The following is a 13218-nucleotide window of genomic DNA, read 5'->3' on the forward strand; positions in this document are numbered from 1 at the left end:
TTTACTTGTTTAAAAAAATTGCGAATTCGTATAAAGTAGCTGACGAAATGTATGTTTTGTCTTAAAGTTTTTTCTTGGTTTTTTGAGTTCTCAGTTCACTTTTTCGCTCTCGAATTTAACTGTAGAAAAAACCGGCCTCGCATATTCCCTCGTTTTTGTTATATAATCACTCCTTTTTAGAATTATAAACATTCTGAAATTCAAACATCTCTATTCTTTGGATTAATTTGAAATAAAAAAAGAGCTAAATGAAGTTTAAATTTATACTTTTAAATCTACATAACCGTCCGACACCTATGCAAACAGAAGCACGAATGAAATGACTTCAATGAGCTAATTCATGAATAAGAAACACACAGCACAGCCATCAATCAAATCAACAAATTCAGAACATGTCAGGATATGAAAAATTGATTTATATATTATTAGAGACTAAACTATCAACGAAATCTTAAATGTCAATTTTCACTATAGTCTTTTTATAGTTCTTAAGTGGAATATTTTAACTAGAATAAACAATTCCTTTGGATATGTCAAAACAGCATAATCTTAAACTGATTGCATCAGAAGTAACAGCTTAATGACCAACAATTTTGAACAACTAAAATTGATGGGAAACTTGATTCATTAATCTAATTTGAAGCCTTTCAAGCCAAAAGCTCAGCGAAGTCACGCTCTATTAATTTTTCCAGGAAATCGTCCGCATCCACAGCTCCACTCATAGGCAGGTTGTTCACATGGAGCAATTTTTTCCTTAAACTCTGGGAATTTCCCGCGTTCTTAGCATCGTCTGATTGCTTCAAGCTCGCTTTTGTATCTTCTGGATATTGCGGAATGGGAGAGGGCGAGTCTTTTCCGGTTGTCGAAAGAGTGATATTATTCTGGTGAAATTGATGATAACAAATTGTGGAGAAGAAAGGTTGAAGGTGAGAGATATTGGTGAGTTTATAATAGTTATAGTGCAGTATGGGATAACCAAATTGAGCAGGAAGTGTCTTGTTAGCCAACTGCTTGCTTGTAAGTCTGTCTTCAAGAAGCTGCGCAATTTTGACGCAATAGGGCACAAATGAAGTTTGTGATTGCATTGATGCCGAACTTTTTGACGCTTTTTCTTTGCCCGATATTCCGACAAATGCCCAAAGATAGGTTTGAAAGTGACACAAAGATAGTCTGCTTAAGAGCAAAGCTGTGTCGAGGAATTTTGCCAGCGATAAATACATGGCGAGCCAACTCTCGTTCATCGCATGGTTGTTCAGACCCCCGTTTGAGTTGTAAGACCCATTCGGCAGGTTCAATTTACCAGCTTCAGACATCAGATCGAATTCGAGCTGTCTTAACTGCACGGTCAGTTCTGAAATCATGATAGGCCATAGCGCTATAAGTGAGTCTTCGTTGAACCGAATCAGAAATATTCTGAACACCAGGAAAATTTGCTCCATCACGACGGGCGAATTTCCTCCGCTTTTCAGCATTTCAGTAACCCGTTCTTGTAACTCGGGCAGAATTCGTTGGTATTGGTCTTTCTCGGATGCGAATACGACAAATGCCAGCCGCTTTAGAAGCTTCGCTTTCAGATCTAACTCGGTTTCTCTTGACTTGATCAGACCTCCAGTGACACCAGCGATGTTGCCTTGTCCAAGGAACTCTTTAAAGGTCACTTTGTCATGTGTCATCAGGTTATCAATCACAATCTTCCACATAGCAACCATTTCTGATGTCATTTGGAAGAAAGATTTTTCCAAGAACAGATCGAATATATCTCGCTTCCACGACTTGCGAGTGTAGTGGAAGTAACTCACTTCAGCTGTAAGTCGCGAAGCAGCCCTCAGACTTGGAACGTTATCAACGCTTCTCGTTTTGAGAAAAGCCGTTGAAACAACTAACATATTCTGTATAACGGTGTTGATTTTTTCCTTCTCTTCGCTTCTGTAGATTAGGTCCAACAAGTTGGGCAGAATTTGCGCCATGATTTCTATAGCCTGGACAAAATTGCTTGAAATTGGCTGGTTCGAAAAAGTGCCCTTCAATTGTTCCCACTCGCTACCCTGGAGCAAGATCAGATCCGTTTCGTTCGATGGAACCTGAATCCCAGGCCTGACTGTGTAAATCTTTCCAATCCAAGCACTCTGGACCAACCCAGTGCTTGCCAAAGTTGTCAACACTTCCGTTAATCGCGATACCAGCTCTTGTACTTCTCGTAGGTCCTTTAATTCTGTAATGATCTTCTCGATTACGTAATTCGCGATTAGTAGCAGTATAACTTGACCACCGTGCGCAGTAGCCGCGGCCGAATCCCGAACCATTGACAAGATAGCTCGCGCGTTACTTTCTAAAGCGCTAGCCGGCAGTGTCTTAACATAGGCGTAGAAGAATTGCAAAATCGATATTTCCATTATAGGCTGCTTCTTAACCTGAATGTAGGGATTTGAGAACTTGAGAACCTGAGTTACGTTAGAGATGATGGTGCTCAAATTCTGAGAGGGAATTGAGTTTATAAGACCCACAAGTAGCATCTGATCAGGGGTAAATTGCTCGCTAAGCTTCCTTAATTTATTCTTTTCACGATGTCCATTCCAAACAAGAGCAACTGCTGGATATAATTTAGACGAATGAGCAACAGCTAAAGATTCTATTATGTTGATAATGTTCCGCCTTACAACTTCGGGTTGTCCCATTACAAAGTCTCGACTCGCAAGCACCCCGTGGACACTAAATTGAGTCGCATTCTCGGCTTTCTCTTTCGTCAACGAGGTCTGTTTCTTATTAGTAACCCGTTTCCAGACATGCAAAAGACAGCTCAGAACCCTCGGTAGAATGTCCAGCAATCCCTTTTTTGCTTCGAGCCAGTAATCTTTCTTCACAGTTGCCGATTGCAAAATTGGAGGCGACGTTTTTGATTCCTCGACTGTATCTTCGACAGCCCACCCCTTCAAAGGCGATCCGCATTGGTCAACTTGCCCGTTTCCTTCTTTCAGAAATGACATGCTCTGGTTTGCAGCAAAATTCCCGTCTTCCGGAATCTCCAAAGTGCATAGGCTGAAAAATCGGGCCAAGTTTTCCAGCAACGTTATGAAAATGTCGGGTGGCAGGAACGACACTCGAGGAGTTGATACAAAGCTATCGTCTGCCAGAATTTCCAAGTTCCTGCAAATTTGATTGACAGTCGGAACTACGATATCCTTTCTCGCTCTGCAAGTATATGGTAGTATGTTCAAGACAAAATTCAGCCAATGAGGTTGCAAGGAAAGGAAATCGGTCTGCTTCAAAGATTCAACCACAGTTTCAACAAAGAAGTTCTGACAAACTATCAGCTCCTCGGAATTGTAACGAAACGAGGCGTCCATCGAAGAATGACGACGCGACTTACCATTTGCAGAATTTGCATCTTTGAATAGTATTGAACCTTTGCCGCGTTTGCCCGCTACAAACACGTAAAACTCTGTTTGAATTAGAACGGAGACCAGTTCTAACAGCTTCAGTTCTAACCCGTTCGAATCCAACACTTCATCACAGACATCGCTGTTGTCACAGGTTCCGGTCTCAACATGTGTAAAAATGTCAGTTTTAACGTGACACAACAAACATAGTAAAACGGTCCTTTGAACTTTGCACCTGAACATCAATTCATTAATAAATGATGGTAAATTCTCCTGCGCCTTCGTCTCCATAAATCTGTTCAAACCCGCGAACAAGTCAGTCAGAAATTCAGTAGCTCTAATCTGAATTGCATAATTCTGAGTTCGAGCTTCAGCGTAACTTTGTTCTTCTGGGAATTTTTCGCCTTGCTCTCGCTGAGCGAAAGTGGACCTCAGATGATACAAGCACAGTGAAATCAGGAGTTCTATGAACTTCGAGTTGCGGAACTGAGCAAGCGATTCTGGGGGCACATCAGCGAAGAAATTTTTGCCCATTATAGACTGGTTATGACGTAATATGAAGGTGGGCACCTGATGTACATATGATGTATTTCCACAGCCAATGTGAGTCGAACATACAGCATTCAGGAACACAATCGGATCGACTTTAAGCATTTCGGAGAGAGTTGAGAACACATGCAAACATCGACTGAAATCAAACGGCTCGTTGTACAGTAGAAAGAAGTTCAAGAAAACACTGTCTAAATGGGAGACTGATGACACTGCATGTGATCGTACGCTTCGCGATACAACCGACGGCTGGGAATCATCATTCGAGATAGTTTTTCCTGATGACTCTGAACTTCTGTATATCATTTTACCAATTGAGCTTTTAATGGAGGCCGTCAAGCCTTCAACGGGAGGCGGCAACGGTGGTTCAGTTTCAGAGAAACTGTCAGTTTTAGCCTTCTGATGCTTCAGTTCAGCTTTTGGGCTTTGCTGTTTGTCAACTGCAACATTGTTTGAGTTTTCGTCAATGGTCATTGGTTCATTTTGATCGTCACACTGATTCGCTTCCGACTGTATCATGGCATCCTCCACCAACTGAGAAACGATCTGTTTCACAATCATTTCAACATCGACGTGCTCGAAGTCTTCACTGTCAATCATCATTTCACGTTCAACATCACTTAAGAACACAGCGCCAGAAAACGCAAATGGATTGTTGAGCGAAGAGATTGAAGTGCTTCGAACTACTCTGCCCGACTCTGAGTGGTTTGTTATCCCTGTTTTTGGTTTAGGGTCTTTCTCTCTTTGCTAAAACATGTCAACGGTGACAGTTGTTCGTAAATTTTAAATATAACTTTCAATTTTGACTCATAGGAGTAAACTGCCAGCAATCGAGTTCGGCCGCTTAAAACTGTAATTGCGAAAAAATTAGGTCAGTCAAAAATCTAACGAGCTATAAGTACTGAAATTCACCCAAAGAATTGAATGAAATACTTTACGACTACTGTATCTGACCAGCAGAGCAATTGAACAATGCCAGCCAAACAATTTCACAAATTTCGAGAAAAATGAAAATTTTAAAGATTAAATGTTAAGTTTATGCCATTTAAATATACCAATTATTCCACGCACAGGATTTTGAAAAAGGTTTATTGGCCTCTAAATATCAAAAAAATAAAACGTATAATCACAAAAATTTTCAGATTTCCAAATTGAAAATTGACAAATTTGCAAAATCTTTTGGAAGGTTGCTAACTTTCCCGATATTACTAACTTTAAAACCATATCAAAACATAGAGCTCACGCATAACCGTCTAGCGTCAAAAGAATTACTCTCAAACGCCTATTGGGTACTTGCTTCAATGCTTAAAAACAGAGATACACAGATGTTGACTTCTGAGCTTTAAGAGCATTGACTATTTGAAGCTAATCAAAACATGAACAATTGAACAAATTTGGGCAAAAATCGACAATGACCTTTTCACCTTGAATTTAGGCTTTCCTAGCAGCTTCAGCGCTCTATGCATCAAACTTTGCTCAACACCAAGTTAAAAAATTGAACTATTTTCCATTTCAATAGAAGGAACAGAAATAATTGCTTAAAAAGGATGTTATGGAAAAAGGGGATCAATGTTAAATCTCGCGAGATTCTGTTCCACTAGACGGTGTTAAAACGAATTTCCCAAAAATTTTGTGAAATGAAGTTTACCTCAATGCCCAAAACTGGTCTAATAGCATAAGGTGACTAGAATAATTATTACGACCATTTTCAGTTATAAGAAATTTTAAAAACTACTCGATGAAATGCATAAGTTCATAACAGAGCTCAAATTTATACTGAAGCAACAGATGCCATCATAGACATTGACTAGATCGATCAATAATCCCAACCACAAAGTAGAGATCGCAAAGCTTTCATAGCCTTTAATTGAAAAATCATGACCGAATGACGTATTTTCAGTGAATGAATTTGTATCATACGAGATTTCTAAGGCGATAACGTCAAGACACGCTGCTTTAACTTTGAGGTCTATCGTTCAATCCAATATCAATTTTTCAAATGCGGTTAATCAGCAACCACACAAACAGTTGCAAAGAAGCCAGAAAGTCAACATGGAGCAGATAACTTTAAGCGAATTGCTTACAATTGACTGGCGAGAGGATTTGTTTGGAAGTTGGTAATTGGGGCTTCAGCTCTAACTGAAAAGAGGTGAGAGGGGACGACGAGCACGGCTAAGAATCGAATGAGAAGAGCGGGGTCTGGACAGGACTGAAGGTGAAAGGGATGAGGAACTGAAGTGAATTGAAATTACTAAACATAACCGACAATCGCCGGCGAATTGCTATCTAATGACCCACTAGAGTTGGCCTTGGTAGTAGCCAGCCGGGACTAAAGGTAACTAGCATTAGGGTGGAGTGAGCGGATTCAGGGTCTCAAAAGAGGGTCGAAGAGTTTGGGGAGGGTGAGTCAAGCGATGCGGGGTTGTAGCAGTGCTAAATACAATACAAAACCTTTTTAAGTGTTATCTGATGTATTCTTACTGTTCTATTGCCGTAGTATATGTCGAAAAAGTGAATAAACCAATCCGACTATGCCAGCTGGCAAAGAACTATAAACCATCACTACAAACAGCAGTAAATTTAAAGTAGACGCATTTCTTCCAACTCTGCGAGGATACAATCCACTGGCTGGCGATTCAAGCCCAGCAGCACAGGCATAGCTGCAGATAGCAACAAGCTCAGTAGCACTTTCGCAAATTAACACAAAAGTGTGATTGTCTTCTGTCCTCCAAGAAGTATTAACTAATTGGTACATTATTTTCTTGGTACAGCAAGGAGACGATTGTTTTCACTTGAGAAAAGTTAATGTTTAACTTTAAATGTAGTGATGTATTTAAGATCACAAGATGACCAAAAAAATACATCCAGCTGCCAACAGAGAAGTATGATCCGTCACAAACTGGATGGCTGATCTTCCCCCGTTGACCAAGAAACCTCGAGTCAACCACCCACGACAGCGTGGTCACGGCAATAACAAGAACTTCCTCAGTGACAACAACAGACAAAACATCAACGCTACATCAGTGACCACATCGTCGACAACAACATCAGCCTCAACATCATCAACAACAACATCAGTCGCCGCATTGTCGACTACAGATCAGCCCTAACATCATCAACGACACCTAGTTGATCACAAACAACAAAAACCACTAAAAATAATTAAGTAATTCCACAACCTCAAGGACTCAGAAGACGACAGTCTTTTAAAAACAGTTAGACTCCAATACCAGCGCATGAGAGAGATGCACCCCCTAAATGACAATCCGAAGTACATTAAGTCATTGGATTATTCGCTCAAAACGGACTATAACCAATAGTGTCTATCTGAGGAAACAGTAATCAAAAATATCGTGACAAGTCAGACGATCACAGTCCCCCCGACACCTGTTTTTTCCCTGGTTTCCACGATATGTGGAGATTTCGTTCCGGAAACGCAGCCCAGAGGACGCACGAAGTCGCCCACAAATCCCTAGGCTGTAAAATTTAAGTCATCTTCACCAAATATACAGCCTTCGGAAAACGACTCCAAAGCAATAGAAATTATCTCCACCACGGACCCAGTGGTCGAAAACTCTACCTTTCGAAAGCAACTCTGAGAGTCAGAAAAAAACTTCTGCAGATCTGAGCCAGCTAAATGCCTTCAAATTTCTGCCCAAACGCGTGATGATGAAAAAGATAATATAAGAAGATAGTCGTTTGCTGGAAAACACTAGAAATCAGAGACTCTCTGCTCAAAACTCTGACTTAAAAGTCAAACGACCTCATATACGCTACCCAAAAACTCGCTAAGGATTTAGCGGAATTGAGATTCGCGAACAAATATTAACTTCTTAAACTTGCTTTAACTTCCCTAAATCATATTACACACCAACTTTTAATAAGCTTTTTCCACGATAGCAATCTGAAACGCAAGAATATTGTTGTCCTCGCCTTTGCTCCACCAGTATTAAACAATTTTTGAATAATTATTTTATATTGCTTTGTTCATCTCTGAATTAAACGCTATAAATTTTGTGAAGTAGTATAATTGCTGCGTATTAAGTCATAACCTGTATATTCAAAAATCTCTAGCATTAACTTTCGTTGTAAATTTTCTAACAAGTATATATCTTATTATGCCACTCTTCAATCTTAACATTTTGTAAAAAGCAATAATTGTTTTCTTTCATATTTAAATGTATACGATAGAGCATAAGTTTTCTCTTCTTTAAACCGGGGTGAGCAGTAGTCTTGCTAATTGGATAATTACCGCCACGCGCAATTACCGATACTACAGAATCATTATAATTAATCACCGACGGCTTTGTAAACATTTAAGACTTAGTCTAAACTGACGGTAATATTAAAAGTGAGCTACGCTGCTTGAAATGTGTAGAGCAAACGAATGTATTATTCATAGCCAAAACTGCTGTGTATTATTTAATGTCTTATTGACTAGGCTATGACGGCTGATGAGATGCACTGCCACTATCCATATGCGGATTAAGTGATGGATAATAAGGCTATCCAGGCTGCCCTTCACAGCAGCAAGCTGAAACGAAAATGCGACTAAAGACGAGTATTAGTCGGCTCCACGAATGAGCTAGGAATTGATTCAGGACTAGTCATAGGCCACGTGATTAACATTAGAGTTGACTCAGTTTTAAAAACGTACGGGCCAAAAACTTGCTACTGAAGGAAATCAGTTCGATAACTCAACCAGCGCGACTTAAGACGCTTCCACTTCTGCTCTAAATTTCTAATCTATCTCTGCTCTAAGAGCAAGTACTCCTCCACTCCGCTAAGCGGGAATATTTGCAGCAGCTGTAAGTCTGCCGGCTTTCCATCAACTAAAAACTTAGAGTAATATCCATATCCAGCAGTAAGATTGATCTAGTTACTTGGTTAAGATTGAGTACCCCACCATATTTTCAAAGTAGGAACACCCCGTAATGTACTCTATCTTTTCACTCTGTTCCTTAATTAATCCAATCCATATCTAATCAATTTACTCTTAGCATTTCCCATCTAGGTTTTGCAATAAAATCCGCAACACGTCAGCGTTAAAAGGGTCTAAAGCGCCAGGTGGACAAGGGTGGACGGGGGCAGTGGTGGCGGAGGACGGGGTGACGAGAGACAGAGAGAGGGATGTCAAATTCGAAGATTAAGAACCACCTTGCACATCTATTCATATCTTCTCAAACCAGTTTCACGAATCACATATTAAGAGACTACTTAGGCGTAAGGCATTAGAGAGCTGTTCAGTCACTCGATGACATGCGAGCTTTACCTGTTTATCCCGTTTTAGAGGACACGTCAGAAGAAAAATCATTTAAACAAAAGATCGCAAAAGACGACAGGACTAATATAATTGCTACAAACTTCATTTGAGAGCAATTAAAACTGCCTTAACACCATGATTTCATGTTTTAAGCTATTTCATTAATTAACAAAAAATCGATTGAGCAAAAAATGACCAACAGGAATGATATAATTGCTACAAATTTGAAAGCAATTAAAAAGCCACTTTCATGCAATTTCTATTCCAATTAAATTAAACAAGCTTCTCTCAAGACTTGAAGATTAGCTGTTCCCTTTTTCATCAAAATAGCTGAAAATATTAAAATTTTTCGAGCTGCAAAAAAATAATTCAGATTATTGCGTCAAGTTAGAATTTACATTCAGTGCGTATAATGTGGAAGCTAACTTTCAAAATCATTCATGTAACAAAGGATTCCGTAATTCTCTTGAGACCGTGAATAGATTGATTGGCCATTCTGCTCCTACAAAATTTTTGTGCCCCGGAAAGCTAGAGAGCGGAGAAAGCAGCAGAATAGATACACAGATTTTGATAAAATTTGCTAATACAATATACTTTACAGCAGATGGAAAGCTCGTTCAACTTATGGCAAACACATACACTCATGTCAAACATTTTATTTTTACGAAGTTTCCAAATGGTAGTAAATTAATCATTTTATTACAAAGACATGCGCGCCATTTGAGACGATAAACGACATAGGAACACCAAAGTCACAAATTGGACGACTTATTGCATTGAATTTAGTTACTTCTGAATGTAACTATGTGAAACGATGTAGGTCGCGGTGAGGAAAGTATAAACATAGCTGGCAGATTGCCAGAAAATAGCCGCAATAGATTCGTAGATCGGCAGTCTAAAAAAAAACAGTAAAAAAGACAGACCAAAAAAATTCGTCTTTTCATTGAAGGCTGATCTGTTATATTTTGATTAAAAATCTGTATAAGTTATTGCTGCCTCTATTAGCTCACCTCAAATAACCTTCATTTAGAGTGACACACACCCATTTGACCTTATCTCTTCGAATTAAAGTAAATAGAAGTCAATTTCAAATTGAGGAAGTCATTTTTGAGAGTGAGGTAAGTCAAGTGTGACCAAAAATTTAATCACGCGCATGAACAAAAAAAAATTCGCTCCACTAAGAGCGAAAAATGACGTTACACATGCAATTCAGTTAAAATTGCATGAACGAATGAACAAAAAGTGGTTGTGACGTCATATGGTCGTAACAAAAATCATGACGACGAAATAAAAAAACATAACAGGACAAGTCCTGACGTACAATTCAAAAAATTTTCATTGACTTAACAAACAACTAGACCTAGAACGGACAAAGAGTGAAATGGGAAAACCATTTCTAAAAAATCAGATAAAAAAACAAAAAAACAGTAAATCAATGTCAAAATGCTGCTAGGGAGAACAAAAAACCACTTGTGAGATATGTAATTTTGATTCTAACAAAAAACTAGGTCCAGAATGAGCTGTCAATCGATTGGGAAAACTATTTAGAAAAAAACCGATCCAAAAAATCGAAAAAACAGTAAAAATCAGAGTGAAATTGCCGCATGTGAACAAAAAACCACTACCGAGAAAACGAATTTTTGTTCAAACACCGTTTTCTCAATCCACTTTAAGATTAGAGCGAAAAAATTCACGCCGCAAAACCACTCGCTTTTTCGCTCCATTTCCTGTTTCGGCGTGACCAAAATCACCACTCCAATTTGACTTCAAAAATCATGAAAATGTGTGAACAGATCTTAAAAAAAAACATAGCCGGAAGAATTCCGGAAACGACTCAAAGAGAAAATCCATTTAAACGCCATCGAACTACTCATCAAACAAAATGTGCCTTCACTAATTGATGATTATCGTGAAACAAAGTCTTGAAACGAAAAAGTAAAAACAATAAAATCAAATCTGTTAAAATATGATAAAAAATCTGATCAAATTTTGTTATAAATTGAGATCCCGAAAAAACAATCTCTGCCAAAATAACTTCATCAAAACAACTAGTACTTACAAAAACCACTTATGAGAATTTTGAAAAAATTACTTTAGACTAAATTATGAAAAAAAGCTCTTAAAAAACAACTTTCACTGAAAAAAAAACTGGAAAAAGTTACTAATTTTTTTTATATTTCAAAAAAATAAATCAAAAGAAAAATTCCCTTCAACCAATAGGGTATCCAAATGCTCGCAAAACAATAGGCAAATCATAATAGGCAAAGAAACTTAGCTAAAAACAGCAAAAAAGCGAAAAACTGCAAAAAAAATTACGAAAAATAGTTGCAATTTTCGCCATTTTTTTGTCATATTTCTCAACAAAAAAATGATTCTTACCCACAAAACTGTAACCAATTGTTATCATAATATTGCTCAAGTAGAAGGGGTTTCTTCATTACCCATTTGAGCCAGTAAAGCAAAATAATCGTCAAAAAACCGCAAAAATTAGCCCGAAAATCAGCAAAATACATTAAAAATCTCCGAATTATCATAAAATTCATATGAATTTCCAGAAACCTTCAAACCACTACCGAAACCAGCCTAAAATTAAAGCAAAATCATAACCAAACCTCTTACCGAAAATAAATGAAAAAACTGCTTCAAAATGCCGCACGTGAACAAAAAAATTTCGCTCGCTTAGAGAAAATTTCTTCACACATCAATTTCTCGCTCTCTCAAAAACAGCGGTATGAACAAAAACCACTCTCTTTTCGCTCCGCTCTTCACTTTTGTTCAGCACCAAAATCACTCCAAATTTTTTCAAACGTTTCATTTCCCGCTTCAAAAATCACTCCAATAAAATTGATTTAAAAAAAGGGACTTCTCCAATACTCCTCTTCGAGTCGAAAAAAGACAGCGCCCCAATACAATTCAAATTCTTTGAATTGTAAAAAAACCAAGAGAAGGCCAATAATAGCCCCAGCTCTCGCTGTGCGGCTATTAAAAAGAACTTGATTCATCTACACGGTAATGCTATAGTAGTATGATACTGACCAGTAAAACGGTGAAATGCTGTCTGGATGTCCCAGAGTTCTGTCCAGGTGTGTGGCTGCTGCTGTATTCCTTTTGCGCCTGAGGCACAACCACTACTGACTGGGGCAGAATTCTGCAGGTTTTCTGGTGCAACATTATCAACATCAGGGGTTCCAAAATCCTGGCAATGTCCCCTCGTGCAATGCAATGCAGGAGCCATTGCTTCGCCACTGACTTCCGGGAGGTTTCTTGTGATGACAAGGCATCTAGTATCACTGCCAGACATCTAATAACAGGAAATAGCTCACTCCTAATGTTTGGTCAAACTGAATTAAATTGCCTTATTTATTTATTTAACTGACTTATGATCTATGAGCTGTTCAATCTTGGATCTTTTCCGTCAACGGGTGTATAAGCTGATGGGTTCATTATTTTGAGGTTGTGTAACAGGAAGTTAATACTTGATAAAGATTCGATTTAAAAATTGATGTTAATAGCTCGAACTATAACTAAAGGTTTCACTTAGTTGCTTGATAGTTGAAACCATTCAATTTCAAAGGTAGCTTTAACAATAGATTGACACTGAAGCTTTCATGTTAATACAGTAGCCGCAAGAGCAGTATCAATTTACAAAAGACAAGAAAGAGCACCAATTTGAGAAATGCAATTCGGTTAGATTGACATGAGATCAACTAGGGAAAAGCAGCAATATCATAAATCTAAGAGAACTTTAAACAACCTATAGAAAGACATTGACGCAGTTTCAAACAGTGATATACCTGATGTACCTTTCTAATGGGGGGCTTCTGCTGCAACGACAAACACATCCAACTTATATAGGGAATATTTCATTACTAAGGTATAATGTAAAATACCGTGAGCTCTAGGAGATATTAAGGCAAACTGGGAGAGATCTCAAATGAAGAAAACAATTTTTATTATTGGCACTCAAATTTAGAAAATAATCATGCTACATTCAGAATCATAGAGCAAGGAAACGTGCATGCTCATTGT

The 13218-nt window shown here is 38.3% G+C and overlaps 1 protein-coding gene across 2 annotated transcripts in view; it reads right to left on the reverse strand.

Annotated features, from left to right (window-relative positions):
• Positions 1–245: 245 nt before the first annotated feature.
• The window catches only part of LOC142349467 (protein DOP1A-like), a 36457-nt gene continuing 23484 nt past the window's right edge, over positions 246–13218 (reverse strand). Inside the window, exons 10-12 of one of the 2 annotated variants that reach the window (XM_075401050.1) lie at positions 12993–13013; positions 12226–12490; positions 246–4673 (exon numbers count right to left, since the gene is read on the reverse strand). In XM_075401050.1, the coding sequence (XP_075257165.1) occupies positions 648–4673; positions 12226–12490; positions 12993–13013 (4312 nt within the window). In that variant the 3' untranslated portion in view covers positions 246–647. The remainder of the gene's footprint in view (positions 4674–12225; positions 12491–12992; positions 13014–13218) is intronic. The other variant, XM_075401051.1, reaches the window with a different exon arrangement.

Source organism: Convolutriloba macropyga, chromosome 11 (genome assembly GCF_964194025.1).
Source record: "Convolutriloba macropyga chromosome 11, txConMacr16.3, whole genome shotgun sequence".
NCBI lineage: Eukaryota > Metazoa > Xenacoelomorpha > Acoela > Convolutidae > Convolutriloba > Convolutriloba macropyga.